General features: G+C 48.9%; 2 protein-coding genes across 2 annotated transcripts; both read right to left on the reverse strand.

The window, feature by feature from the left end:
* Positions 1-354: 354 nt before the first annotated feature.
* On the reverse strand, positions 355-6394 carry LOC126507196 (alpha-1-antitrypsin 1-6-like). The gene is made up of 5 exons (XM_050151418.1): positions 6336-6394; positions 4124-4752; positions 2501-2774; positions 1474-1621; positions 355-624 (listed from the first exon to the last, which is right to left on the reverse strand). Exons 2-5 carry the CDS (start codon positions 4749-4751, stop codon positions 436-438), a joined length of 1239 nt encoding a protein of 412 aa, XP_050007375.1. The 5' UTR covers position 4752; positions 6336-6394; the 3' UTR covers positions 355-435.
* LOC126507259 (alpha-1-antitrypsin-like) lies at positions 5427-20438 on the reverse strand. The gene is made up of 5 exons (XM_050151525.1): positions 20284-20438; positions 14951-15591; positions 13216-13486; positions 11433-11580; positions 5427-5510 (listed from the first exon to the last, which is right to left on the reverse strand). The coding sequence occupies exons 1-5, from the start codon at positions 20436-20438 to the stop codon at positions 5427-5429; spliced, it is 1299 nt and encodes a 432-aa protein (XP_050007482.1).
* Between the last annotated feature and the right edge of the window lie 6709 nt (positions 20439-27147).

Consider the following 27147-nt stretch of genomic DNA (forward strand, 5'->3'; position numbering starts at 1 on the left):
TCTCATTGGCTTGAGAAGAAGACAGAGGCCAAGATCCAAAGATCTTTCTGCTAATTGAGGGGACTGTGAGACTCCTCTGGCAGGGAAGGAATGACAGGGACTGGGGCCCTGCTCCAGCCCATCTCCTCTAGCCCTTCTCAGGAAATCCCCGGTGAGGTAGAGAGGATAGGCCCAGTGAGACGATGCAGTACAACCCAAAGGGACATGGCCTTCTCCCTTCACTGCTGGAGATGTCACAGTATGGAGATCTCCTAAGCATGGACGCACTGAGATGTGCTGTTACAGGGAGTCCCCACACACCTCCCGGAACAGAGGAAGACACGGACACCACCCAGGGATTTCCTGGATACTCACTTATGAGTGAAACCATCCCATGTTTAATGTCATCAGGGAGGGGACACGGTTCTCAGGAGAGAGGCTGATACCCAAGAGCTGTCACCTTCTGGGAATTGCCACCCTGCCTAAAAAGAGGGGGATACTGTTTGTTCGTTCCTGGGCGAAGATTAGGAAGGGTCTATTTAGCTGAAAGAGAGGAACAGCAGCCCACTCGTCTTTTTTAAGACACGAACTCGGAGAGGTGCTTATGTCCTTTCCGTCGAGGGTCAGCATAGCTTTGCTCACCACCTGTGGGAAGGGAAGCAGAGATGTGTGAGACAGGGGGCAGCAACCACTGCGGCCTAGAGTAAGATCTCACATGGAACTCATGAAGGAAGACCCTCCAACGGCTTGTGCCCACCCTTTATGGCGCTGCCCTGCCTTCAGCCTGCTCCATGGTGGTCACCCAAAAGCCTTTCCCCAATCGCTCCATTCTTTGCCTGTTTTGGCCCATTCACTTCCAGGTCCCCTTCCTGCCTCCATCATTCATGACCTCGGCTACAGCTACTGCGCATAGCTTCACAGTGGGAGGTCCTTTTGTATTTCCTGTCCTTTGCCTAGGGGTCCCCCTTTCCCAGGGTGCAGATGTGAGCCCTTCTGGGGACTGGGTATCTGAAGATGACCTTGAGTGTCCAAACTCCAAGGGTATTGAGCCCCTGCTGAACTGCCTTAAATTTCCCCCCACCAATGGGATCTTTGGAAAACTCATTAACACTCCTGACTTTGTGGTTTACTAGTCACCCTCAATGCCATAGGTGGAAAATTCCAGGATAATGTCCCAAGTCACTAAGCCTAGGCCTCTCTGTATGAAAATGGGTAGTTTGAATCCTAAGGACTGAACGGTCCTGAGCAAAGGTGAGATTGAGGTTCAGGGAGGTCATTCTGGGAGGTACTTACATTATCAGCAGCACAAAAATCCCCCTGTTGCACCTTTGACCTCTGACCTCCAACTCCAGATAAACCCCAAAGGTCATCCGAAGGACCTCAGCCTTGCCTTTCTCCACACCCTTTCCCTCCTCCTTAACCTCACACCGGAGCTGCACCTCTGCCCTGTTTGACTGAAGCAGACACTGGCACAGAGCTGTGAGGTGACCTCACCTTGAAGGACTTCTGAACTGTGTCCTCCACGGCCACTGAGCTGATGGCTGCCTTCTTGAAAAGAGGAGAGATTCCTAGTAGGTTCACCACTGACTCCACGCCATGGGTCTCAGGCACCAACAGTCTGGGGATCTGTACCTTGACCGTCCTAGTGGGCAAGAGAGGAAGCTTTTTGTTAGCGTGGAAGGAATACTTCATCCCGGGAACCCCTAAAATGCCACCTCCTCTGAGAAGTCCTTTGGGAAGACACAGGGTGTTCACACGTAACCCTGTCTCACTATGCCCTACAATGTTTGGGCACCCACCCCTCTCACTTAGCTACGGTTGCCCCCCAAGACAAGACTCTCGGGACAGAGGGAGTCAGAGCAGCTGAGCGCAAGGCCCGGCGGAGGGCAGGATGAAACCACTCCTCTCCCCGCTGTGCTGAAGCTTCAGGGCTCAGTTTGGGTCTTGGGCTCTCAACAGTTCCATGCTCAGCCCCAGCTGGGTTTTCTGTTCCTTGTTGTAGGTTCTGGGCCTCAGAAAGTGTTCATGGACTCTGTGGTGCATGGCTCTGGGGATCTGACCAGCCTCACACAAGAGCAACAGAGGAATAGAGTCTTTCTCAGTCGTGACCTGGGCACTCTTTTCTTTCTGAAGGTTTCCCTACAGATTCTTCCCCTAACTTCCAAACACCCCACGGACTGTCCACCTTGACCTCTGACCCCTAAGGTGACTAGGGCCTATGAACCGCCTCCATATCCTTGGATAATCTCTAATATACACCACAGCTGTGGCCTCTGCCGTATTGAGGATGCAATGTGTCCATCCCGAGGTAGGACTGCCCTGAGAACAACATGTTTACCTCTTTCTTTCCAGCACTGCTTCCATCAACAAGCATGGCCTACAGTATGGAAATGAATGCCGAGTTTGCCTGGACGCTCAAAGTGGCTGTGGCCCCAGCTTCTGGCCAGCCTTCTAGGGCCTTAGTTATGGAATGATCAGAGGTAGGGGTGGCTCTGGGGAGTTCCTGGGACTGAGGAATTACCTTAGGCTAAATTGTTGAAACATCCGGCGGAAGTCTGGGTAGGTCAGTCTCTGCTCTACCTCGTGCATCTTCCCATGGTCAGGGAGGATAAAGAAGGTGAAGGGGATGACTTGGGGGCTGGTGTACACCAGCACCATGCTAGACAGATCACGGACTCGAAACAGATGAAACAAGCCCACGTTATTGATCATCGGAACCTTGATCGTCTTCTGATGGTCCACGTGGAAATCCTCCATTCTGAGGAAGTGACATGAATAGTAGCGGATAATTTTGCCTGGAGAGGAAGAAGAGGGAGTGTCAGATAGAGGGGGTCTAGGTCTGGGAGAGTGTATCAGAAGAAAAGGGCTTTTCTCAGAGCCCTGCTTTTATCAGCTAAAAATAGAAAAAGGATGGACATGCCAAGGCAGGACCGCTGTGTGGGGGTCCCTTGAACTTGGGGAGGGATGTAGAATTTGGATATAGATCCTAAAGGTAAAGTGTCTTAGAAAGAAATTTAATATTATGCTTATTTAATGGTTCTCTGGGAATGCTAAATGATGACAATTGCAGGTCATCAGTGGTCCCTAAGGACACCTGTGCACCTGCTTTACAAGCGGCTTCTTGTCCTTTTCAGGTAACCGTTTAATATAGTTCAAGGCAAACCTTGATGGGTAACTTGAGTCCTCTCCTGAGCCCCTAGATGCGGTGCAAATATCTGGGGAGCTCCCCTGGTGCCATATAAAAACACAACCAACATGGCCATCAGAATAGGTAGGGGCCTCAGGGACCCGTCCTCCCCGTTGTGAATGAGGAGGACCCTCAGAGCTCCTGGCCTCACATTGTCACTGGAAAGGAGGGGCTGGAGGCCCTGGGAAGGGAATGAAGCCATGGCCTCGGCGCTGCACTCTGCAGGACTTTGCCAGGGGAGAGGGAGCTCAGGGGGAAAAAAAGCAGGCCCTAGCCTCGACTCCTAGCCCTTCCCCAAGCTGTATCTTTCCTGGGGCAGAAATGCTCACTTTAGGGCCCTGACCTAGCCATTTCCAGGCAGGAGATCATGTTTGGGGTCGAGGCTAGCTGACCAGGTACATGTTCTCCACAGAGTTCCACACACTGTGTAACCTTGCTAATCCTTGCACGGTCTCATGGCACTGGGCTAGCTTTGTCCATGGTAAAATGGACACTCACACCCCAAACAGATAAAATGACTCGTTCAGTGGAGACAGGTAATGGATGTTGGAGGCCACACTGGACGCCAATGTTTTCAGGCCCTGAAGTTGACTCTACCACACTTAATGTTTCTCAGTATATTCCACGGGAACTGCCCTGTGTACATATACCGTGCAATAATTTGTTTTCAAAAGCACTAAGTATATTTCTGTTTCACTCACACAGATTTCAAAAGAACATTTGTATAGAGAATGACCTGTCAAGCCCAGATAAGGGGCTGCTTTAATCCTTCATCCTCTGATCTCATGGGCTGTTGAAAATTGTTATGCTGTTTATCGGTGAAAGACTAAAAGAAGACATATGTAGGCATGTTGCCCTTCTCGACTTTGGGGTGCCAAGGACGCAGAACATCGGAATATGAGCATCTATTTGGATTAGTCCCCTGGAGCCAGCTCGGCTCAGTGACGTCACCCTTACCATTCCAGATAATGTAGTTCATCAGAGCGAGGAATGTGTCATTCTTTAGCTCCTTGACCATGGTCCCGATTTCCTTCTTGGTTTTCTTCATCATATGATTGTTGATCTGTGCCTTGGCCTTACTGCTCTCTCTGAAGTTGGTAGAGATGACTTCAGAGGCGTATAGGTCCTTGATTCCCTTCAGAGATTTATCCACCAGCTTCAGGCCCTGGTGGATGAACACGCTGCTACCACTTATCATGGGGGACATCTCTGCGGGCTGGTTGGTGGCACGGAGAAAGTACTGGAAACACTTGTGGATCTCAGCTTCTGACAAGCCTGTTTTGTTGAGCTTTAGGGCCTCCAGGATGCGTTGGCTGTCATTACCTTCCGCTCCCAGGGAGAGCGTTAAGATGGAAGCAACCACACTAATAGGGGAGAAGAAGATATTCCCGTCTCTTGACTGCTGGGTCAGCTCTTTGAACAAAGAGATGGAGACATTGCAGATGGTTAAAGCTACCTTCCGGCACTGCCAGCTACCAATGCTTGGGTCATAGGGATCTTCATCATCTGTAGTCTGGGTTCTGGGAAGCAGAGCGCATAGGCCAGCTAGCAAGAGGAGTCCATGAGAGAAAACGGATGCCATCATCCTGCAAGACAGAAAGGGACACAGCCCTGAGTCGGGGCCATGACAGCTCCCACTAACCAATGACTGACATGACAACCACAGTTCCCTGTTGAAATAGGGACGGCGGGGCTGCGTCCCCAGCACCCCGCCGCCCGCATGGCTAGGTTATGCCCGAAATAATTACACGGAAACTGTATTCTTTCAAACACTGCCTGGCCCGGCTAGGTCCAGTTTCTTATTGGCTAGCTCTTACATATTGTTCTAACCCATTTCTAATATTCTGTGTAGCCCATGAGCTGGCTTACCAGAGAGGATCTTAACCTGCATCTGTCTGGAGTGGGAGCATCATGGCGACTCTTCCTCTAACCTTCTTTCTCCCAGAATTCTCTTCTGTATACTCCGCCTACCTAATTTTCTATCCAATAAAATGGGCCAAGGCAGTTTCTTTATTAATAAGAAACTATTCCCACATCAGTTCCCTACCCCTGCGCTGTGCTCCTGGTCTGGGCGAGGCACTTTCCACAGCCTCATCATGGAAAGAGCTAATGACAAGCCTTGGGGCCGGTCAGGTCTATCTGGTCTGTACTTCTCTGAGAAGTCTCACAGGGGAGCTGAGCTCTCCTCCATTCCTTGATGGTTAAAGCATATATTCAGTGACCGCGGCAGAACCAGGTCCCACAGCAGGCTGTCCAGAGCCTACTCCACTCCCGTCTGCAATGATTCAGTGCGAGAGAAACTGCCCCGTTTAACCAAGAGCCGTGCCACTAGAGACCGTGTGGCCTGTAATAAAGATCAATTTCTGAGCCTCAGCTTAAAAACAGAAATATGCAAGGCATTAGTGACGTAAGTACAGATATGGGGACTTATACTTGGATTTGATCTTGTGAGAAGTTTGTAGGTTTGGCAAACTCCAGCCTTTTAGAACAGCCCCGAGCCATCGGGTTGGACTCGGGAGCGTGACCCCAAATAAGAAAAGGGGGGAGGGATTGGAAAGGCAGCAGCTCATCTGAGGAGCTAACGAACCTATTTCTCCCCGGTGATCAGGAGTTCTTCCCAGGTGATCAAGGGCAGATGGCTCCTGGGCAGGAGAAAAGAGGCCTAGGATCCTTGTCACAGGGAGTCTTGGAAAACATACTTTAAAAGGGTAGCAATTAAACAAACAAAAAAGTCCATTTTCTATCCCAGGAGAGTGTGTGTGGCGTCAGTCCCTGAATCCACAGAGAGAGGTCAAGACCTGTGGCTTCTGGTAGGGTCATGGGACTGGGCATGGTAGAAGGCCCAAGCTGAGAGAGTATCGGGTGCGGGAATGGGGTGATAGGACCACCTGAGGTGTCTCCTCAGCCACCTCCAATCAGGCAGAGAGATCACAGAAGGTAAGTGATCCAGAGCTGGCCCAGGCCTAGAGGGCTTCCTCAAGGAAGGGCAAGCCTGACCTAGTGTTCAACAGAGGGTATACTGTGGGCTGGGAGCACAGAATGAGGTCTTTGCTCTCCTTTGGATCTGCCCATAGGAGTAGCGTCCTCTGTGTGGAGGAGATATGGAGACAGGAGAAAGGTTGGCTGTGCCCACCCCATGGGTTAAGAAGGAGGCTGGTTACAGACTTACTTAGCAGAGGCAGTGAGAAGCTCGTGGGTTGGACGTGCAGGACTGAATGCCCCTGAAGATCTTGCCCTGGGGACTTATACGCACAGCAGAGTGTGGGAGACACTCAGTCCCTACGTGGGAGGAGAGCCTGGGTCAGCTTGTGATCTTGACTAGGAGACAGTGTGCCGTGTGTTGCTGTGGCCTGAGGGCCTGGCTCTCTTTCCCTGAAGTGACTTAGTGAAGCAGAACTGGCCAGTACCACCCATGGAGGAGGGAGACAGAGGTAGCCCAGTGGCCATTGCAGCCTACCTCAGGATGTTGCTAAGAGGAGGCCGTGGGTCCTTACATACTCCTAGCCTTTATGTCTTCAGTAGATATTACTCACCTGAAGAAAGTGAGTGTGTTCCCACTCGCGGCCTGAGAAACCTCACCTGGGTATTAGGACCTGTGCCATATTTCACGCAAACCCAGTTAGACAGACAGAGTGGGAATAATGGCCCAATGCCTCAGAAGAGGGTCTTTGGTGTAAGTGAGAGACAACTGATGGTCTCCCTGTCTTGAGGACAGGGAGAAGAAAATCCCTTTATCCTCACGTGTACAACTGTTCTCTGTAACCCATGTAATGACCCTGCCAGATGCACACATTAAAAACACATTCAGGGCCATAGACCCAGATGTAAAGCGCATGCGCACATGCACACACACATACACACAAACACACACACACACACACACACAAACACACACACACACACACACACCATGGTAAAAAAGTGCTTCCTGCTTCTCTAACCTGGCAGGTCTACAAGGGTTTTGAATTTACAGAGGCTGTCATCTGGTGACCCAGGGACAACATGGATTCTCTGCCTTTTGAAAATGAAGGGATAATATCCTGTCGTGTGGTCACCTGCCTTTTGCTTGTCCACCTATCCGTCGATGGGCATGCAGCATAGGGACATATGCGTGTATCATGCTGTCCCGGACATAAGTGTAAACTATCTTTCAGGGCCCCTTCATTTCTTTTGGGGTAAGGGGGAGATGGCATTGCTGAAATAGGTCGTGTGTGGTTGATTTTGATGAGAAGTTTAATAAGGCTTCAAAAAGCCTTGGGAATCAGTGCAGCGTAGCTCTTGGCGTGTCTCGAGTGTTTTCTAGAGATGGTCAGATCATGAAGGCTCTGACTTAATCTATGGTTTAACCTATGGATTGAGTCATATCAAAAGCCCAGAGGCCTGCTGTTGACTTCCTCCGAGGGTTCGGGTCAGTTGCCTCAGCATAGCCAAAAGAATCTCAGGATAGCTCTAATCTGAGGAGAAAGACTCACATGTTTGCAGTTCCAGGCAATGTCGCTTTATTGTTTTGTTTTAAATCTAATTTTTCCCCTAATTCTCTATAATCTTTTTATTTTAATTCTGTATCAATTCTAATTCCAATTACAAATCTTGGTTTCAATTCACTTTTGTTCCAATTATTTTACATCTTCTCCTCCCTTCCTCCATTTCCCTATATTCTTTACTCTTACAATCTTATTTCTTCCACTGCTACAAATTCCCACGGAACAGTAAAAACATCAGTGATAAGAGTCTAAATGAAACCCAGCGTGGGTAAAAGAAGGTACTTCCAAGGGCCATAAGGTTTCTGGTTGAAAATGCCTTTGCCAGAGGGAGACAAGCTCCCTATACGTTATTTATGAGCTATTGTCCATGTCTCACACAGTACAGTTCTGGCCACTGCTGCTTGCTGTCTGCCAGAGTCCTTCCTGCTGGAGACACTGGAGATACTGGTTTAGAACTGGACTGCAAACTTGGTCAGTACTTGCGTGTCTTTGGAAGACCAGAAAGCTCCCTGCATGTTATTGGTTGAAGAACAGTTGCTATGAACTAACCAGGAAAAATGTGCCTGTTGGTGTATAGGAATTTGAATGAGAATGGCCCCCACAGGCTTACACAGTTGAATGTTTGGTTCCCAGTTGGTGGACCATTGAGGAAGGATTAGGAGGCTTGGCGTTGTTGGAGATGTGTCACTGATGGTGGGCTTTAAGTTCTCAAAAGCCTATGCCAGGCCCAATCTCAGTCTGCCCCCTGCTTGTGGATGGGCATAAGCTCTTAGCTCCTGCTCCAGCATCATGCCTGCCTGCTGGCTGCCATGTTCTCCACCATGGTGATCATAGACTAACCCTCTGAAACTGTAAGCAAGCCCACAATTAAATGCTTTCTTTGATAAGTTACCTTGCTCATGGTGTCTCTTTACAGCAGCAGAACAGTAACTAAGCTATGGCAGAATAATAATATGGTTCATGAGTGGAGACAACTGTTTGCTGACTGGATTTAAAATATGCTCCACAAGCTGGAACCCTTACTTTTCACTGTAAACCTGAACAAAAACCCATGGCTGAGAAGGTAGAGGACCCAGTGGGAGGTTGATGTCATTTTTGTTGTTAAACATATGTGACATGTCTATCAGTTTGCCTTCTAAACATGTTTTTATTCCCACAGATTACTGTAGCTTGTAGGCAGAGTTTTCCTGTGCCAGCAGCAGATCCAAATAGCCAACATGGAGACTTAATATTCCTTATAAAAGCTTGTCTAATAGTTCAGGCTTATTACTAGCTCACTCTTCCATTTAAATTAACCTATATTTCTTATCTATGCTTTGCCACATGGCTTGGTATCTTCTCTCAGCATGGCATGCCCATTTTGCTTCGCCCTCTGTCTGCTGGTGACTCCTCTGACCCCCATACCCCCACCATTCTCCCCTCCCAGCATCCTCTTAGTCTGATTTTGGTGGGGGGAACAATTCTTCATTCTGTCAATTATGTTTTAAATAAATGCTGATTGGCCAGTAGCCAGACAGGAAGTATAGGTGGGACAAACCAGACAGGATGTGGAGGTGGGGCAATGAGAACAGGAGAATTCTGGGAAGGAAGAAGGCCATTCCTCCTCAGTCCTGCCCAGACCACTGAAGAAGCAAGATGTGACCTGCCCCACTGAAAAAGGTACCAAGGCATGTGGCTAACATAGATAAGAATAATGGGTTAATATAAGTTATAAGAGCAAATACAAAGCCTGAGCTAATGGGCCAATCAGTTTATAACTTATGGAGACCTCTGTGCAATTTTCTTTGGAACTTGCCGGCTGTGGGAACTGGGCAGGACAGAAACCCCCACAAGCAGGCCCTCATGTTATATGATTTTCCTGCCTAACCTCCACATGACCAGCTATAGTTCAGTTAGCTCTTTATTAGCCAATGGGAGTAATACACATTCATAGTGTACAAAAAGATTGTTCCACAGCAGTTGCCTAGGTCAAAGAAGCTTCTTTTTGCAGTGGATGGTGATCATTACACAGATTTCCAACCAGTCTAATTGCTAACAGTAGGTTCCTGTTGCTGCAGCACAGAGGCCCAAAGCTCAACTAGAAATGCAAGAAAATGACCGTACCTCCAAAGGCTCGGGGGACATAGCAGAAGAGGAGGCCAAAGAAAGGCTGGAGTGTTGTGTAGCTGCTTCCTCCAGATGGAAACACTTTCTTATGAAGGGAGAAGAACCACAGAGGTTCAAGATTGCTCAGTCCCCTTCCCGAGGTGACTTAGGCAGTAAATGACTGCTAGGATGGGTACCACCTCACTGACGTAGCTGCCAGGATGGGTACCACCTCACTGACGTAGCTGCCAGGATGGGTACCACCTCACTGACGTAGCTGCCAGGATGGGTACCACCTCACTGATGTAGCTGTCTGGAAGCTGTGTAAAGAACTTTAGCAGTCACACTGCTTTCCTGATGTCTCAGCCATATTGCTGTGTTCAGCTGTTCAAAAATGTAATCCCCCAAAAGTCATCTACGTTCCGTAAATAACCACGCACCCACACTCTTGTAAAGACCCCCAGTGAGGTCATTTGGTCATTTGTTCACCAAACTTAGAAAAACATCTTTGTAAAAAATATTTATTATTATTATTTTTACTTTGGTTTGGCATTGCCATCTGTATTTTGAGAGAATAGAAATAGTCTCCCTCCAGAAAACATCTGATACTTATGCTTGAAGTCATCTAGGGAGAGAACCTGGTGGGAAAAGCAGGAACTGATGCTCGGGTATAATTATTGCGGTCTGGGATCCCCTACTTTGCCCACGAAAAAAGGAAGATTGAAGGTTTCATCTTTGACAATGATGAGGAAGGACCTGTTGAACATGATACTGGGGACATTAGGCAACAAAACATCTACCATATCAGCAAACTCGGGGACTTCTGCGTCTTTATCTTCAATTCCCAGCACAGCCTTATGCATAGCCTAGAGAGAGAGAGAGAGAGAGAGAGAGAGAGAGAGAGAGAGAGAGGCAGAAGTGGCTCAGAAGCTATGAAACCCCCACTCTAGGCTGAAGCAAGACTATGTGGGAGCCCCAATCAAGGAGAGCCTCCCCGGGGCCTATCTCCTTATGGGCAGTCTTACCTCATCCATGGCTCTCTCCTCACAATCACTCAGAACCTTTCCTGACTTGGCCTTTTTTTCTATTTGCCCCCTTTATGATCCCCATTTCTCATACCCTTGGTGTAGCCTGAGCCTGAGGCCTTGTCGGGGAGGACCTCTGTGAACTCTCTGTTACAAGTGTCCCCTTTCTAGAGCACAGTTTTGAGGTTCTTGAGACAAGGGCTATAAATGTGACCTTCAGAGTGTCAAAACTCCCAAAGTATACAACTCATGGTCAACCACTCTGGTTTGGGTCTACTGATTTTCCCAGACCTGTTGGCCTCATTGGTTAACTCTCATAAATTGGACCTTGTGACTCACATTTATAGAGTATAGAACATTCTCTGAATTAACTGAGCCTAGGCTTCTCTGCATAAATATGAGAAAACCAAGGTTCAAACAGTATTAGGTCTTGAGCAAAGATTATCAGAGAAACACCTCAGGGAAAAGCCATACCACCACCTACATGAAAAGCCACTTCCCAGTTCTGCCTTTAATTCCATCCTCCCAGGCACCTCCTAAGAGTCCTCAGAGTACATCCTGGACCGTGCTCATGTGTCTTTCTCCAACCTCAGCCTTATGCCTGAGCTGTGCCCTTTACATCCCTTCTGATCATCAGACATCCAGAACTACACATTGGTTAGGTGGCCTCACCTTGGACAACTTCACAGGAGCATCCTTTGTGACTTTTGACAGATCAGCCCTGCTGCTGAAGATCTGGGTGATGCCCAGCGTCCTCATGACTGTCTTCAGGTCGTAAGTTGCAGAAATGGTAAATTTGGGGAAACCTAAGTTGGCATACCTGTCATAGTGGAAGAAAAACAGAGGGGTTTCATGGCCTTCCCTGTTCTTCTGGGCCCCACTATATTGTGAACATGCCTTCTTTCCCTCTTTATTGCCTTGTTTCTGTCCACAGCAGGATGGCAAGGCCCCTTGGTGGCCTGTCCTTGTAACTTCCTCTGTATTTGGCGTGGAGGTCTGGTGTTGACATTAAGGGGACCATCTTGTCCTAGTAACCCCAGAGGTGGCACCGCCTATGAGAAGTTCTCCTGACAGACTCAGGGTGCTCTCATGGAACCATGTCTCACCTCATCCCTCCATGTTTAGGGATGGATACTTTTGAGAGTTGGTGGGGCTGATGCAGCTGAGTGACATCTCCTCAGAGTAGAAGAACAGAGTGACCCTGAGAAGTGGGTGAGGCGAGGCCTGGGAACAGATTGGCTTTCAGCTCTGTGGCCAGTTCTTATCTCAGCCCCTTCAGCTCCTGGGCTCTCTGCTGGGCATACAGGCCCTCAGGGCTCTCTTCCTCAGAGCAGCGCCTCTGCCCACACTCACCTCAAGCCCACACCCCAGTCAGCAGGACCTAGGCTCACTGATGGAGAGCACACTTGACCTGTTGGTTCTTACGGGCCCAGTGAACCACAATGAAGAGCGTCAAAGGACAGAACCTCCTGCAAATGGACCCCAGGTGCCCAGCTTCCACCTTGCTCTCTCTAGGTCTCTGTAGTCCAGCTCTGCCTGTGCCCACTGTGAAAGTCACGTACCTAGATGGACCCATTCTCTGAGGCCCATGCCCTTTCAAGGAGGGCTCAAGGCACAGGCACATGGTGCTTTGAGGCACCCATCAATCTTTCTATCAGCCTGTATAATTTTCATTGACTGTAGCAATTTGGGGGCTGGAGAGATGACTCAGAGGTCCCGAGTTCAATTCCCAGAAACCCACATGGTGGCTCACAACCATCTGTGGTGAGATCTGGTATCCTTTTCTGACCTGCAGGCATACATGTGGGCAGAAACACTGTATACACAATAAATATATGTCTTTTTATAAAAACATAAAGTGCAGCAATTAAGATAAGTACTCTTATCTGAAAGCTTGCTCAGCAACGATACCTATACCAGTGTCTATTCCTGTCTTCAGGCTCCATGGCCAGTAAACTGTGTGTATCCAAGAAGTTTATGGAAATTTCTCCCCCTTCCTCTTTAAGGCCTTTCCCTTGCATTGTTCTCCTCGAGTGTGCTGGTGGTAGTTCTCTGCTGCTTCCAGAACAGTTGTTCTATGGACGTTCTCAGACTGGCCTCCCTTGTCACGGTCTGTCCTGGAAACTGGGCCAACTGGGGTCTGTCTCCAAGCCCAACTTCCTGTTCTTGGTTCTGTCATAGCATACGGCTCCTCCAGTGACTGTCACCAACCCCAGCAGTACACATTTGGAAGTCACAGTGTACTTAATGGGGAGGTAACATCTAAGACCAGGACCGTAGAGTTCACAGTGAACTTTGTGAGTCTACACAACCTGGCTGACACCACTTTCAAGAGGTTGTGACTCATAGCGGCAAGCCAGGGATTGGGCCCACCCATCCTAACTTGTGGTCAGTCCTGAGGTCATGGCTCAGAGAACGGGGCAATTCTGAATAGGCCCATGACCTGGGGGATCACCTGGGGTTAATGTGCGTCTGGATGCTGTTGAGGTACTCATAGCTCAGGTTGTCTATCAGTTGTTGCATCTTCCCCAGGTCTGGCAGGATGAAGAAGGCCATGGCATTTCCTACATAGTGCTGTATCAGCACCCAGCTGGACAGATTACTATCCCTCTTCAGGTAAAATTTACCCATGCGTTTGACCATGGGCACCAAGACCACCTGGCCTGTATCCAGGCGGAACTCATTGTTACTCAATAGATCAGCTTGGAGTTCACCATGATGGATTCCTGGGGAGAGAGAAGAGGCTGTCAGGAAGGGATGAGATCAAACTTCAGGCGTCAGAGCAAGGGATGCCCCTGCCGCCTGTGTGACACTTTCCTCTTCGCGTCATCCAGTGTAAATGGAATGAGGGTGGCCACGAAAGTCTGCTGCAGGGATTTGGTGATGACCACTTGAAGCTGCAGCAGATACAGAATATTCACGTACGAGACCACTTAGCGGAAGACTTGCCATTTTCCTCCCTCCCTCTGTCCCTTTTCTCTTTTGGATATTATGTATATTTGATAGTTTTACGAGGACTTGTTTGTGGTAGGAATTGAACGTCTGACCTCCTATCTACTCAGCCCCCTCTCCATCACTGAGATCCAACTCTGGACCCTGCCTGGAGATTCTCAATGAAAACAGGAACCTCCTGAGGGGCTGGAAGATTCCTGCCCCTCGCAGACAATCATTCAGTCCGTATTCAGGGAAAATGTCGTGTATGCAGATGCCAGGACAGCATCTCCTCTGCTGTATGATTGCCACCACTGAGACCAGCAGAGAAGGCAGAGCCTCAAGGACCGAGTTCATTGGAAAGGAGTGGGTAATAGGGCAGGGGTATGGACAAGGTCCACCTTTGTCACAGCAGAGCTGGGACCTCAGTTGTGCTGGATGTGACCTGGGAACTCTGTTCTTCAGGACTCGACCTAGGGCCAGGAAATCATGGCAGAGAGAAGTATTTGGCCTTTATTCCCAGCCCCTATTGAATGTAGGGGGTCCCCTTCCCAGATGAAATGTCAGGCTGGGAGTGGGGGCATCAGCTTAGTTGCGCTTGGTAACTATTAATCCTTCTGATACCAGAAAGGAAGACTTAGCTTTCCTTATGAAGGTGGCATCGTCATACCCTAAACAGTAAGATGTTTTCTTTTTGTTTCTCTTCTCTTTTGAATATCATGATTGTTAGGTGGCTGAGTAGCAGGGGCCTCTAAGCCCGATGATGTGAATTTGATCCCTGGACTCCAGGGAGAACTGACTCTCACAGGTCGTGTGTGATGTGGCCTCCACATGTGTTCTATGGCATGTGTAGACATGCACTTACACACGGCAGTAAGTAAATAAATGTAAAACCCTGCCATGTCTCGCTGCATGCTAGTAACGTCTATGCTCCCTAGGTATGGCCGCATAACTCATGATGTGACCTAATTGTCATAAAAGGCGGGGCTAGTCAAATAATGTCCACGACACAGGCCCCACTCATCATTGTCTCTGACCCCATAATGAGCAGCCCCCCAACTATCCCAGGGTGAACATCATTCATGAGCCCACCGGGCTGCTCCCTAACTTGTCTGCTTTGCCAAATGCTGCCTCTTCGAAATAAAACTCTTACCTCTTCACTTTCTCACCTGTCTATTCTATTATTGTTGAGAACAAGAACTTGAACCCTAGGGTTCTGGCCTCTGTGGTTGCCCTCCTCAGTGGCAGTCCCACCTTACCATCCAAGGAGATGAAGTTCACCAGGGCAAGAGCTGTGTCCATCGGCAGGTCTTCGACCACCTGCAATATGTGTCCGTAGCTTCTCTTCAACGTGTGTTTGTTGATCTGTTCCTTGGCTTCTTTAATGTTCCTGAAGTTGACGGGGATGGTTTCCCCATTGTACAACTCTGTAACGACCTCCCTGAACTTGTCTGTCACCTCCAGACGTTTATCGATGAACAGGCTGTTGCCAGTGGTCATGAGTAACTGATAGTTTGGCTGGCGGAATGTCTGCAGGAGCTGCTGGAAGCACTTGTGGACCTGCATTTTAGGCATATCTGGGAGACCGAACCTCAGCCCGTTCAGGATTTGCTTCTGCGTGCTGCCTTTAGCTCCCAGAGAGAGCATTGCGAAGGCAGCTGTGATGCTTACCGGGGAGAACATAGCGTTGGTTTGCCCGGGCCAATGGATTACCTTTCGGAGCAAGGACAAGGACATGTTGGTGATGGTGGAAGCAAAATTCTGGCATTGGGGCGGCTCCTGGATCTTGCCATGGCCCGAGGCACCTGCCTCTTGGTAGTCTTTAGTCTGGAAGCCAGGGAGCAGACAGCACAGACCTGCTAGCAAGAGGAGGTTGTAAGAGGAAAAGGGTGGCATTCTCCTGCAAGACAGAGAAGGGGACAAAAGCCCCAAATCAGGGCTCTCTCTGATGGCTCTCACTGACTGTCCCACATTGATAACACCATCTAAAAGCAACTGGTTTCCTAAATCTGTGCGCCCAACTGAGGTCAGGAATGTTCTATATTCTTATCATGGAAAGAACCAGAGGAAACCCTCACAGTCGTGAGGGCTCAGAAACGGTAACTCATTACTTTGGTTTTCTTTTTAAAATTTTACGCACGCGTGTGTGTGTGTGTGTGTGTGTGTGTGTGTGTGTGTGTAAGTGCACGTATGAGCACCATATCAAGCATATGAAGGTCAGAGGTCAACTTGTGAGAGTTTGTTCTCTCCTACCATGTGGCTCCAGGGGTCACCAAGCATGGCAGTGGCCATCTTACCCTCCACTTTAAGATGCAAGTGCCATGACCCAATTCTACAAGGGGTGGGGACTAAGGCACAGTGAGTAAAATGGAATCAGAAAAAGTTACCCAACAAGGGGACCAGCCCAGGATGAGAAGGACTCCATTGTTTCATTAAAGGGTAGGTGGCTTCCATTGGTCTTTACGATTTCATGGGCAGAGAAGCTGCTGACCAGAACAGGAAGGGTCTTGTGGTACAACATACAGCCAGAGCACAGAGTAGCGGTGCCACACCTTAGTCTAAGTCTTCTGGGACCCCCTCTTCTCCTAACTACCAACTACCGCACCCTTCACATTGCAGGTCACTTGAGCACGCATTCATTTTTTTTTTTTTTTTTTTTTTTTTTGTCCAAGACCATGACATTTTGAAGCAGGGATCCCTGTCACTCACGAGCCTATGAGACATGGAGGTATTTGTGACCATTACCTATGGGTTCTATGCATCTGGTTCTGTCCATCTGACAGGGCAGGAAAAGCAAGGCTCAGAGAGGTTCAGCAACTTCTTCAAGGTCACTCAGCCAGGATAGCTGAGCTGGGTCAGACTAGTCTCCAGCTTCTGCCATGTGATCTGTGTACAGCCGTGACACAGCCTCCATTGTCAGGGCTCAGGGCTGGGCCCAGAGGACAGCTAGAGTCTGAGGGCTCAGTTAACATGCAGTCTGACCACCCCGCTCCCCAGCAGCTCCCCAGTCCATCCTGGCTGCCTGCAGTGAGTCAAAGAGAATCCAGACTGGCTGGAGAAACACACTTGCGGGACACACGTAGAGAGGAAAACAAACTTGTTCGGGTTTTGACTCTAACGACAGCCATTTTGTGACAACAAATGTTTAAACTTTTTTTTTTTTTTAAAAAATCTCATTTCAAAGAGGGTAGTTGGTGAAAGTAAGAAGAATTAGAGGAGATATCAAACTGTCGCCAAGATATGACCTCAGGGCAGCTCACGGGGAGGAAGGAGGTGGGTTTTGTGAACTCTGGTCTTCAACACTAGCTGGGGGCAGAGAGCAGAGATGGAATTTGGGGTTATGAACCCAGATAAGAATGAGAGAGGAAGAGGGAGCAGAGGGGCACACAGGTTATCTGGTGAGTTAATGAACATCTCTTCCTTGGGGGCTGGGATTTCCTAAGAGGGGATCAGCGCAGGTGGCTGCCGGGCAGCAGGGTGGGACCCAGATAGCAGAGGGCAAGAACCTCCGACCGAGCTCTGGAATTTAGATCCGAAAGAGTTGAAAGGGACCCCTTTCTCTTCTAAAGCCTTTGCAGGTCACTGACCCCCACAGTCATGCTCTAGGTCTGCAGCTAGGTCTGGGCTCTAAAAGCATCAGGGAATAAGAGCCCCCAAAGCAAAGCAAGTGCAGGGAAGAAGAGTGGGGTTCCCTGAAGTGGATCTTCTGAAGCCAGTATCCAGAGGGAGGCAGGAGACCAGGCTAGCCCAGGCCTGGGAGAAGTGAGAAGACTACCAGCTCAGCCATGCCCAGTACTCAACTGTGTCCCTACAATGTGCTGGGTGCGCAGAAATAGGTCACTCAGGCCACTCTTGTGCCCTGCCTCTGTCCAAAGGAACTACAGCTGGTGCCTATTTTCCCTTGGGCAGACCAGGCCAACCCAGCTGGGGAGACTGATTGACAGGGCCCAGGTGTCAGTTACAGAAGCGGCTGGAGAAGGACTTACTGAGCAGAGTCGTCTGGGGCCAGTGGGAGGCTTGCGGGCTGGATGCAGAGCACTGGCTGACCCTCGTACTCTTAACCTGGGGCTTTATAGGGTTCTAGGGGGCGTGAGATACCCTGGACCCTCTGTGCCTGGGGCAGCATGTGGGCCTGGGTGGGTGATAGTGTGACCTAAGGGTCTGCCTGTTCTTTCCTGAACTTAGTCGAGCGAAACCAGCCAGAGCCATTCACCTGGAATGGGGAAGGTGAGGGAGCCTTGTGACCACTGCAGTCTACTTCAGAGAGCGACTGGAGGAGGCCGTGACCATCCAGGATGGCTCCCTGTGTACAACAGCGGTGGCCTCTGTGAAGCTCAAACTCTCTCCTTTCCCTTTCCGACACGTCACATGGCTTTGAAATCTCCCCACGTGCGAGGCTGGGCCCAGGACCAACCTGGGGCTCATCCTTCTCCGTACCACCTGTTTCTTCTGCTGGCTGTGCCCCACCTCTGCTCTTTCTGGAAGGTTGGGCCCCTGCTGGGCTCTTCTGTCCCAAGATTGCAGTGTTAGTGACAAGGATAAGATGGTTTGCACAGGGAGTCTGTGGCCTTGGCCTCCAGATGTAATTCCAAGGACTCTCCAGTTGCAGAGTGGTTGAGGGCCCGAGTATACATTCAGAGCCTGACTAGAGAGAGACAGGGCCATTCCTTAGACGGCGTGAACAGCACAAGAAGGAGGCCTGAAAATGGAGTCATGGCAGTCTTCACGGTGGCACTCCGCATGGCTATTGATACATCCTCACACAAGGACCTGATTCCAGATAGAAACCTTGGAAGCAGGTTGTATGCTAAAGACACATAGTTCTTAGCGGAGACCTCAGTGGGGCAGGCCACAGTGATGCTGTATGATCAAAGTGCCCGGGAACTAGGAAGGTAGTTTCCTGGTTTCCTAGGCGCCAACACTGCAGCTGTCGACCACTGAAAGCTGTAGGCTGCAGGCAGGGAGGAACAGCGTGGGCTTCAAACAGCAAAGGGGTAGGTTGGCCCAAGCCCTTGGGCTACATCCCACCTAGTGTGACCCAGAGGCCAGACTCCATGAGGCTCAGGGCTTGCTCTGCTGGACATCATTTTGCTTTGAACTGGTTCTCACTTCCTGTCTATTATCACGTTAGAGTATGACTGCTCCACCCGGGACTGCTCCACCGCTGCATCCTGGGAGTGCACTACTTCTTCTGGCCTTTTACAGGGGAGCAACTCAGTTTGCTGTGAGTCTCAAATAAGACTATGGACTTAGGTTTTGAGCAATGTTGCAACAGTTAAGACTTTGTGCTGGGATAAACCCACTTTGGTTTGTGAGATACTCAGACCTATGGAGACTAGGAGCAAAGTACTCGGTCTGTGTATTTACTGTCCCCCAAAGGCACCTATGGTTAAGTCCCACTGCCTACGGTGGGGCATAGCAGGAGGTCCTTAAATCACTGGGAGAATGGTCACCAAGGGGATTGTGGGACACCAGTCTCTTGGGTTTGTGATAGCTCTGTCTGTTCCCATGTGTGTTCCTACCGTGATGTGCAGCCTTCAGCGGGGGGCTAAACAGATAAGGCTGCCTATCTTGGGTGCAAACCACTGGAACTGTGAGCAAATAAACCACATCACTCTGTAAACTTAGCTGCTCCAGGGGTTGAATGGCAGTCACGCTAAGCTGAGCGCAGGCGCCTTTTGCTTTTCTCCTTCATCTACAGGTGGGCATGTACCCTGAATTGCACTGCTACAAGCCCAGCTTCAATGCCTTATCAGAATCCTCTGGATGCAGTCAGGCATGCAGCTGGGCAAACACCCTACGACTGGTTAAACTTACCAAAGTCTGTTTGAGCATGAAGGAGTTCCCATGACTAGGCGTCACCATGACCTGAAGAAGGTTAAGGCCACTCCCTCCATGCGTGGATAGAAAAATGGTAGCAGGCTAGCTGAATGCATCCACGTCTTACCCTGTTTGAACATAATTCGGCAGACTTCTGTCTGGGCCTGGTTAAGAGTCAGCTGCTGTGATAGGCCGAGGCTCAGTCACAAGGTTATTCGGGTCTTGCATCCATTAGGCTACCGTTTATGTGTGTTAATCCAGGTTCTAGTTTTCTTTGAAGCGAGGCCAGTTTGGACCACACATATTAGCACCTACGTATGCTAATCATTTCTGGCCAAAGTGAATTCTTTTGAACATCTATGGCTTCTGCTCTTCCAGCAGAAAGACCAATAGGACCATGGTGGGTCACCATGGCGGTCCTGGGCCGGAACACCATTTTCCACAGCTAGAACCAGATTCTGCTGTATTTGGGGACAGTATTCACAACATCATGGTTCTGAATAATTTAGATAATACTTTTGTTTTAGGTTTTTGCTGTTCCCATGGCCTTAAGATTATTGGATACACCAACGAGAAAGGTTGAATAGGGCTGTAAACTTACTAAAATTGTTATTAACATTTGTGATGATGTGTGTGCATGCATCAAGGCATGGGGGGAAGGGCATCCAGAGGACAACTTTGTGGAACGGGTCTCTCCTACCTTTCTATGGATTTCAGGAATAGAACCCAGGTCGTCAGGTTTCTCTTTTACCCACTGAGCCATGTCCCCCACCAAGGCAGGTCACAAACACAGCCCTCGGCCATCAGAACTGAGAACACCATGGAAACGGCACGACTTTTCTTTACCGTGAGGGAGAAGAGAAACCACCGAGGACAGAAGTCCTCAGACAGACTGCACGTGACCCAGTCTCTGAGAAGTTGCGCCATGTATCTCACGGCCACAAGAAGAAAGCCTTAGCCACCCTGAGTTCAGCTCCCAGGGTGTTTCAGTCAGGGAAGACAGCAGCAGCGGTTTGCTCAGCGCCATGTGCACCCCCCAACTAGGACTAAAGTGGAGATCAAACCCCATGAAACCAGGAAGGCCTGTGCTGGGCACAAATGTTCTGCTCCGGTTGTTGCAGAGTGGTTTCCATCTGTTTGATTGGCTACAAATTCCAACATTTTTCTTATTTCTCCCTCCCTTTCTCCTTCTCTCTTCCTCTTTCTTTCTTTCTTTCTTTCTTTCTTTCTTTCTTTCTTTCTTTCTTTCTTTCTTTCTTTCTTTCTCTTTCTTTTTCTTGAGGTTGTCTCATGTAACCCAGCTGGCCTCCAACCCGCTACCATGTAGCTGAGGATAACCTTGAACTCCCAGTCCTTCAGTCTTTATCTTCCAAGTGCTCGGATTCCAGGCCTGTGAACCAGGTCCACCTTCCCCAGCTGTCTTTAAATTCTATACAACCAGCACTCTGTTGCCCTCAGCAGTCAGCCCGCAGGAGCCTCAGTGGGACCCGAGGAAAGTGTCACATGACTTACTGACTACCTGACTAACGACACTGTTCTGAAAAGCTACAGGAGAAATCTACTCAGAAGCAGAGAGAGAGAGAGAGAGAGAGAGAGAGAGAGAGAGAGAGAGAGAGAGAGAGAGAGAGAGAGAGAGAGAGGAGACTAGTAGCAAATCCTAAACCATGTATGGGTGGGATAAACTAGGCTCCTTCTAGGTAACCTTCTGGGATGGACCAGCACGCCATCTAGTGGTGCTCTTGGATCACGGCTTCCAAAGAGGGGATGCTTGTTGAATTCGGCTGTGCAGCCCTGGACCGGATCCCACATTTCTTCTTTACAAGTTTTCTACCTCACGTGTTTTTACATAAAGAGAAAACTGAGAACACACAGAGAAGTTGTTATTGCAAACATGGGAAGGAACTGTATTTCTCAGAAGTGGTTCTTTTCTTGTTTGTTTGCTTGCTTGGCACTAGCTCACATACCTCGATGGCTTTGATTTCCTCCTACAGAGTAAGTCTCTGGTAAAGTGACTCACAGATTGTTACCCTCTGGGTTTCCTTCTGAGGAAACAAAGAATGTTAGAATGACCGGAAATGCAGGAGCTGCAGAGGAGAAAGGGTCACCATGGCGGCAGGTTCGAGATCTGCCGCATTGAGAAAGTCACATGTCCGAGTTTAAGTCCTTACGCTGTGATAGAATTGTCCTGACAGAAAGCAACTCGGGGATAAAGGAGCTGTTTCCGCTGGCAGCTCCAGATCGCGGTCCACCACTGTGGGGAAGTTGAGGCAGGGGTTTCTCATCACACCCACAGTCAAGGGCAGAGAAACGGAGGCACACGTGCTCCCTGCTTGCTCAGTTTGATTTCTCCACTTGCATAGGGAATGGTGTTGCTCACAGTGGACTGGGTGTTCCCACATTAGCTAAATTAAGAAAATCCCCTACCGAGATGCCCACAGGTCAACACAACGTAGACACAGTCCCAGTGAGAGTCTCTTCAGGCATGGTTCCAGATTGTGTCAAGTTGGCAGTTATATCTAACCAGCATATAACCTGTGTCTTACAAGGCAAGCTCCTTCTCTGAAGAACGGCTGTGCTTAGTCTTGTCTTGATGTTTTATGTGTGTGTATTCCTGGAGGCTAAAAAGACTTCATCTTCGCTTTCAAACGTGGACCCATGTTTTAAGGGTCTTAATTTTAGCTTCAGTACATGTAGTGAGGAGAAACTGGCAGGCTTATTTTCAGTGAGGGCAAGAGGCTACTGCCCTTGGTGGCATTTCCAGGAGAATCAGCCACCGAGTTCTTGACTGTGACTAGTCTGGCTGGTGTCAGTCAGTGGATCACGAAAAGCTGCTTCTATTTGATGAGAATGATGAGAATAAACCATTGCACAATGTACATTTGGTCACTGGAATTCAGGAGGGTGGGAAATGCTTGAGCCTTTAGGATTTAGAGATGAACTTTCCTAACGCATGCTTGGAATTGTGCCACTAGAGGGCGCCACTGCTGCAGCTTCTGCTGGCCTGCCACTACCACTCTCAGATGCCAACCCTTTAGAGACTGGCACTGGCAGGGCTTCTCCTTGTACACCCCTCTCTAGCCATGTGGAGAGACAGAGCCCACAGACAGCTGACTGGTGGAAACACCAATACAGCAAAAACAAAAAACAAAACAAAAACCACCTACAGCCAAGGTTATCGATGCAGTCATAAACATTGCCGATCAAATTATAGATGAACGGCAAGAGCCACACTGATATATGCAGGAAAAGCGTGGGCTAAATGCTACATCCACTCACGATTGCCTAAGTCACTGTGAAGAGTCGATGATCACGGCAACTCTTATAAGAGAAAACATTTATTGGGGGCTTGCCATAGTTTCAGAGGCTAGTCCGCCATCATCACGGTGGGGAGCAGGGTGACAGGCCAGTGTGGAGGCTGAGAGCTATATCCTGATCTGCAAGGAGAGGGGAGGAGGGGGGGGGGGGGGGGGGGGGGGGGAGAGGGGGGGGGGGGGGGGGGGGGGGGGGAGGGAGGGAGGGGGAGAGAGAGAGAGAGAGAGAGAGAGAGAGAGAGAGAGAGAGAGCGAGCCTGGGTCTGGCATCTTTTGAATCCTCAAAGCAGGTGGAACTGAATGTGAATGGTCAGGTTGGAGCTACGCCATTTTTTATGGATATGGATTTTTGCCCTGGACAGCCTGACTCAATTCCTCATGACCTGAGGCTAAAACCTAATATTTCCCAACTCTGTAAGGGTAAAAAGAAGGGAGGGGGTTGTAGTTTTTTGGAGGGGAACTTCTTCTGGATAAAGGAGGTGACAGTCTCAAAACGTGAAGGAACATGTTGAAGTAAGTCTCTTCCAGGTGGAATAGGGGCTGGTCGATTTGAGCCAGGGAGAATCCAGTGACCCTTTGGACGGAGAAAGCTTGTAGTCTTGTTTGGAGGAAGCTGATGAGCTGGGCGGGACTAAAGAATAAAGTTAGAGTGATCAGAAATAACAACAGAGTCGGCTGAGGGGCTGTCTGTGGCCCCGGGCAGCCAGGTGTCCATCCAGAAAATATCACCTGCTTCTGATTCTCTGTAATAAGTGTTTCTATAGCGTTTTACCATATTGGCCAGATCAGTTTAGACAAAATAGCATTCTTCCCTCAGGAAGGGACAAATGCTTCCCCTTCCCAGTCATGAAGTCTAGTTCTGTGGTTCTGGAGGGCTACTGCAGGCAGGGAATCTACTTTGTAGTGTGATTGTATTTTGCTGTGCCTTTAATTTTAATTAGATTAATTTCCTTAGTTTAATTGGTTAGTTGACTGTGTTGTACCCATTGAGAACCCTATCACTGTTGTAAGGTGAGAGCCATTGGTGGTGGCAATGGTGGTGATGGAGGTGGAGGTGGTGGAGGTGGTGGAGGTGGTGGTGGAGTTGGAGGAGGTGGTGGTGGAGGAGGAGGCGGTGGAGGTGGTGGAGGTGGTGGTGGAGTTGGAGGTGGTGGTGGTGGAGGTGGTGGAGGTGGTGGTGGAGTTGGAGGTGGTGGTGGTGGAGGTGGTGGTGATGGTGGTGGAGGTGGTGGTGGTGAAGGTGTGGTGGCAGGGGTGGAGGTGGAGGTGATGGTGTTAGAGGTGGTGGTGGTGGTGGAGGAGGTGGAGGTGGTGGAGGTGGAGGTGGTGGAGGTGGAGGTGGTGGAGGTGGAGGTGGTGGAGGTGGTAATGGTGGTGGTGGTGGTGATAGTGAGGTTTGTGGAACCTTTTGTTTGGGTGTGAAAGAAGTTCCGGGGGAAAAGACTAAAAAGAGCTGGTAAAATGTGCACATGCAGATAATAAGGATGGGAATGGTCAGGGGAGGAGCCAGAGTGGGAAGGATCTAAAGCCCACACAATAGAGAAGGCCTGTGGTTGAATTTTTGTCTGGTGTCTTTGGGTCCCATTTCAAACCAGTTGGAGTTTGTTAGTGTGGAAGCTGCATGGTTCTTGGAGGAGGCACAGATCCCACCCACAGCTGTCACCAGACTTGACTGTGGACTACGGCAGTAGCCAAAGAATCAAGTTGGTTCCGAAGGGTGTTGAGCTGATATGAAATGTCTCTAAGGTCTCTGAGAGCTGGTGAGAGAGTGACCTCAGCTGATATAGAAGAGACTCCAGTCCGTTGTTTTAGTTCTGGGTCCCTGGAACAATGTCCAGAGTGGCAAAGAGAGGGAAGAGTGGGGAGTCGGATCCCCCTCTTCAGAGCTCACTCTAACTGCTTTAGGGGTTTAAGGTGCAGATTTCTCTTTGAGCTGAGAAAAAAAAAGAGAAGAGTATAGAAAAGGCAGCTATCTGAGGAGGGTCCATCCAAGGGGCCACATGCAAATTCAAAGATGACCAAGATCCAGGAAAAGAGTCAGAAGGTAGTAACTGTTCAACCTTGTGGAGAATATTCAGAGAGAAAGTTACCTTTTGTTTAGTAAGGTGAAATGTAATTGTACAACTGGCTGGACCACATACCAGAGCTCCGTAGAAGGATGCAGTAACTGTACTTAGCTGTGTGTTTCTATCACACGTAAGGAGCATATTCCGTAATGAAAGGAGGCTGCCAAATGCTCCGTCATCCAGCTCACAGCTTTAGGTACTTATTCTGACTATCCAAATGGTGTCTTTAAAACTGTGCTAGACAATCCTATAAAGCTGTCTCAGTGGGATTCTATTTCTCTTTTAAATTGCCGGTTCGATGCTTTTAGGACTTCTTTTACAAAGCTCTCAGGTGCTTGCTCCTTATGCAGGAGTCTGACGTAATAAATGGCAAGCACAGAAAACCCTGAGGTCTCATATAATTAGGGCCACAGGGGAGAAGTGCCTGGATACTCAGGAGAAAGGCCAAGGGCCTAGCCTATTTCTCCTTATTGGAAGGAATAGTAACATTTAATAAGTCTGTCTGTCATTGTTTTAAGCAGGCACAGTTGGGGTTCTAAAGATTGCTATTGTTCAGCTAGGCATTGTGCAACATCACTTTAATAAGAGAAAGTTGAATTCCCATGGCACACTCACAGAGTGATGCAGCAAATTAATATTACCTGTGTACACACCGTAAAATAATTATGCCTTGTACGCTTCCAGGTAAACCTCATGGAAAACATAAAACAGCTTTTATAACTTACGTATCATGTAGAGTTTTTATATCATAATTATCACTTAATTTATATTTACATCATCTAACAAGATTCAGCTGAGGGACCTCTATTAAAACCATGATGCTGGAGTTACTATTGAGAGATTTGGGGCAGATGGTCCCTTTTATCCCTTCCATGTTTGAGCATCCTGTTAGCTGGTTTTATTATAGACACCTTTATACCATGAGATAAGCAATAATAACCTTTATTGAAAACAGTTTACCTCTTAGCTGTTCTCAAGCACACAATGTCTTTTTTCCCAGGCTGTTTCATTTCCCTCTTTCTCTCTGTCACAGAGGCAGGGGACCATTCTGACTCAGCACAGAGACTTTGGAGGAAACTTTGAATAAACACACTTGGGTCTAAAGTGGGCAGGCAAAATTCCCACCTTCAGACACAGATTTGCAGTGAAGTAAAACAGCCCATGACAATCTTTCAGTGTTATTCACATCCCCAAAGACATTTGAATCTCTGTGAGGCTGGATCCAGGGATCTCCATCACCGATTCATGTATGTCTGCAGATGGGGGCAGATGACCTGTAATGCTTAACAAGAAACTGAGACATGAACTAAAAGCAAGTGTATCCAGGGTTGGTGGGGCAGAAGCAAGGGCATAAGGTAAAGAAGTGCCAAGGAAAAAAAAAAAAAAAGGCCATCCTGTCTCAGCCAGGAGAAGCCGGCTTAGAAACTCACTAGAAAAAGCAGGCATTGGGACCCAGTGCATATTCTATCTCCAGTTTCTTTCTGAGCTATATTAAGCTTGGGCTCTGGGCTCTGGGCTCTGGGCCAGGTTGTAAGTCAAAGCTGAGTGGCAGGGATGAAAAGGGTTAAAATGAGCTGGTTGCTCGGGGGAGGGGCCTTAGACCCTTTGCTTTTTCCTTTGTGACAATGGGCTAGGTCTACTTGGAACATCAACATGGAAAGCTCCAAACTGAAGACAGGGATGGCCATATCAGAGCATGCTGGCCAGATTTGAGAGGAGAATTGAGTGAGTTTTATGGGATGGATCCTGCTAACAGGGAGCTTTAGAGCCGGTGTGAAATGACAAGCAGGACTAGTGGAGTGTCTCGTCCTACGTCCTGAGATGTCCCCAGGCTTGTGGAAAGATGACAGTGAGCTGATGTGTTAGGAGAGGGTGTCCCTGCACTCATAAGGCCAGAGGAGTTCCAGAGTCAGTCAAAACATGGGGTGACCCTGGAGCCTCCAAGTCTTTGGGCAAACACGAGTACAAGCAAGCAAAATCCAACCCTGATACCTTTCAAAGTCAGCCAGGTTCATCTGGACCATGATAAAGGCCGAAGGATCTGGGGGAATCCCTGACTACATCTTGTTCAGAATGCCCCCCACTCCCAGCCATTCCAGCTCCGTGAGGGAGTCACCTTTATGACCAGAAATGATGAGGGGACGCGATGGACACAACATGTTGAGATAGTCTGATGGGAGCAGCTCAGTATTTGCTTAAGCATGCTTTGGGAGCCTTTAGCCTGTGATTGGCTCAAGGTTCAGCTACCATGATTGGCCG

The sequence above is a fragment of the Alexandromys fortis genome, unplaced genomic scaffold (genome assembly GCF_014885135.2).
Source record: "Alexandromys fortis isolate MF-2015 unplaced genomic scaffold, M_Fortis_MF-2015_v1.1 scaffold_63, whole genome shotgun sequence".
NCBI classification, from domain to species: domain Eukaryota; kingdom Metazoa; phylum Chordata; class Mammalia; order Rodentia; family Cricetidae; genus Alexandromys; species Alexandromys fortis.

Bases quoted from the DNA above. Each gene is read 5' to 3' on its own strand.
- LOC126507259 (XM_050151525.1), bottom strand. From the start codon at position 20,438: ATGGCGCAACTTCTCAGAGACTGGGTCACGTGCAGTCTGTCTGAGGAC. The intron at 11,581-13,215 runs GTGATCCCCCAG...CCACTATGACAG, and splicing joins CAGACGCACATTAACCCCAG to GTATGCCAACTTAGGTTTCC. The intron at 5,511-11,432 runs GTGAGGCCACCT...TCTTTATTACAG, and splicing joins CTCCTGTGAAGTTGTCCAAG to GCCACACGGTCTCTAGTGGC.
- LOC126507196 (XM_050151418.1), bottom strand. From the start codon at position 4,751: ATGATGGCATCCGTTTTCTCTCATGGACTCCTCTTGCTAGCTGGCCTA. The intron at 1,622-2,500 runs GTAATTCCTCAG...CTTGCCCACTAG, and splicing joins TTTCAACAATTTAGCCTAAG to GACGGTCAAGGTACAGATCC. The intron at 625-1,473 runs GTGAGGTCACCT...CCCTTCCCACAG, and splicing joins CAGTTCAGAAGTCCTTCAAG to GTGGTGAGCAAAGCTATGCT.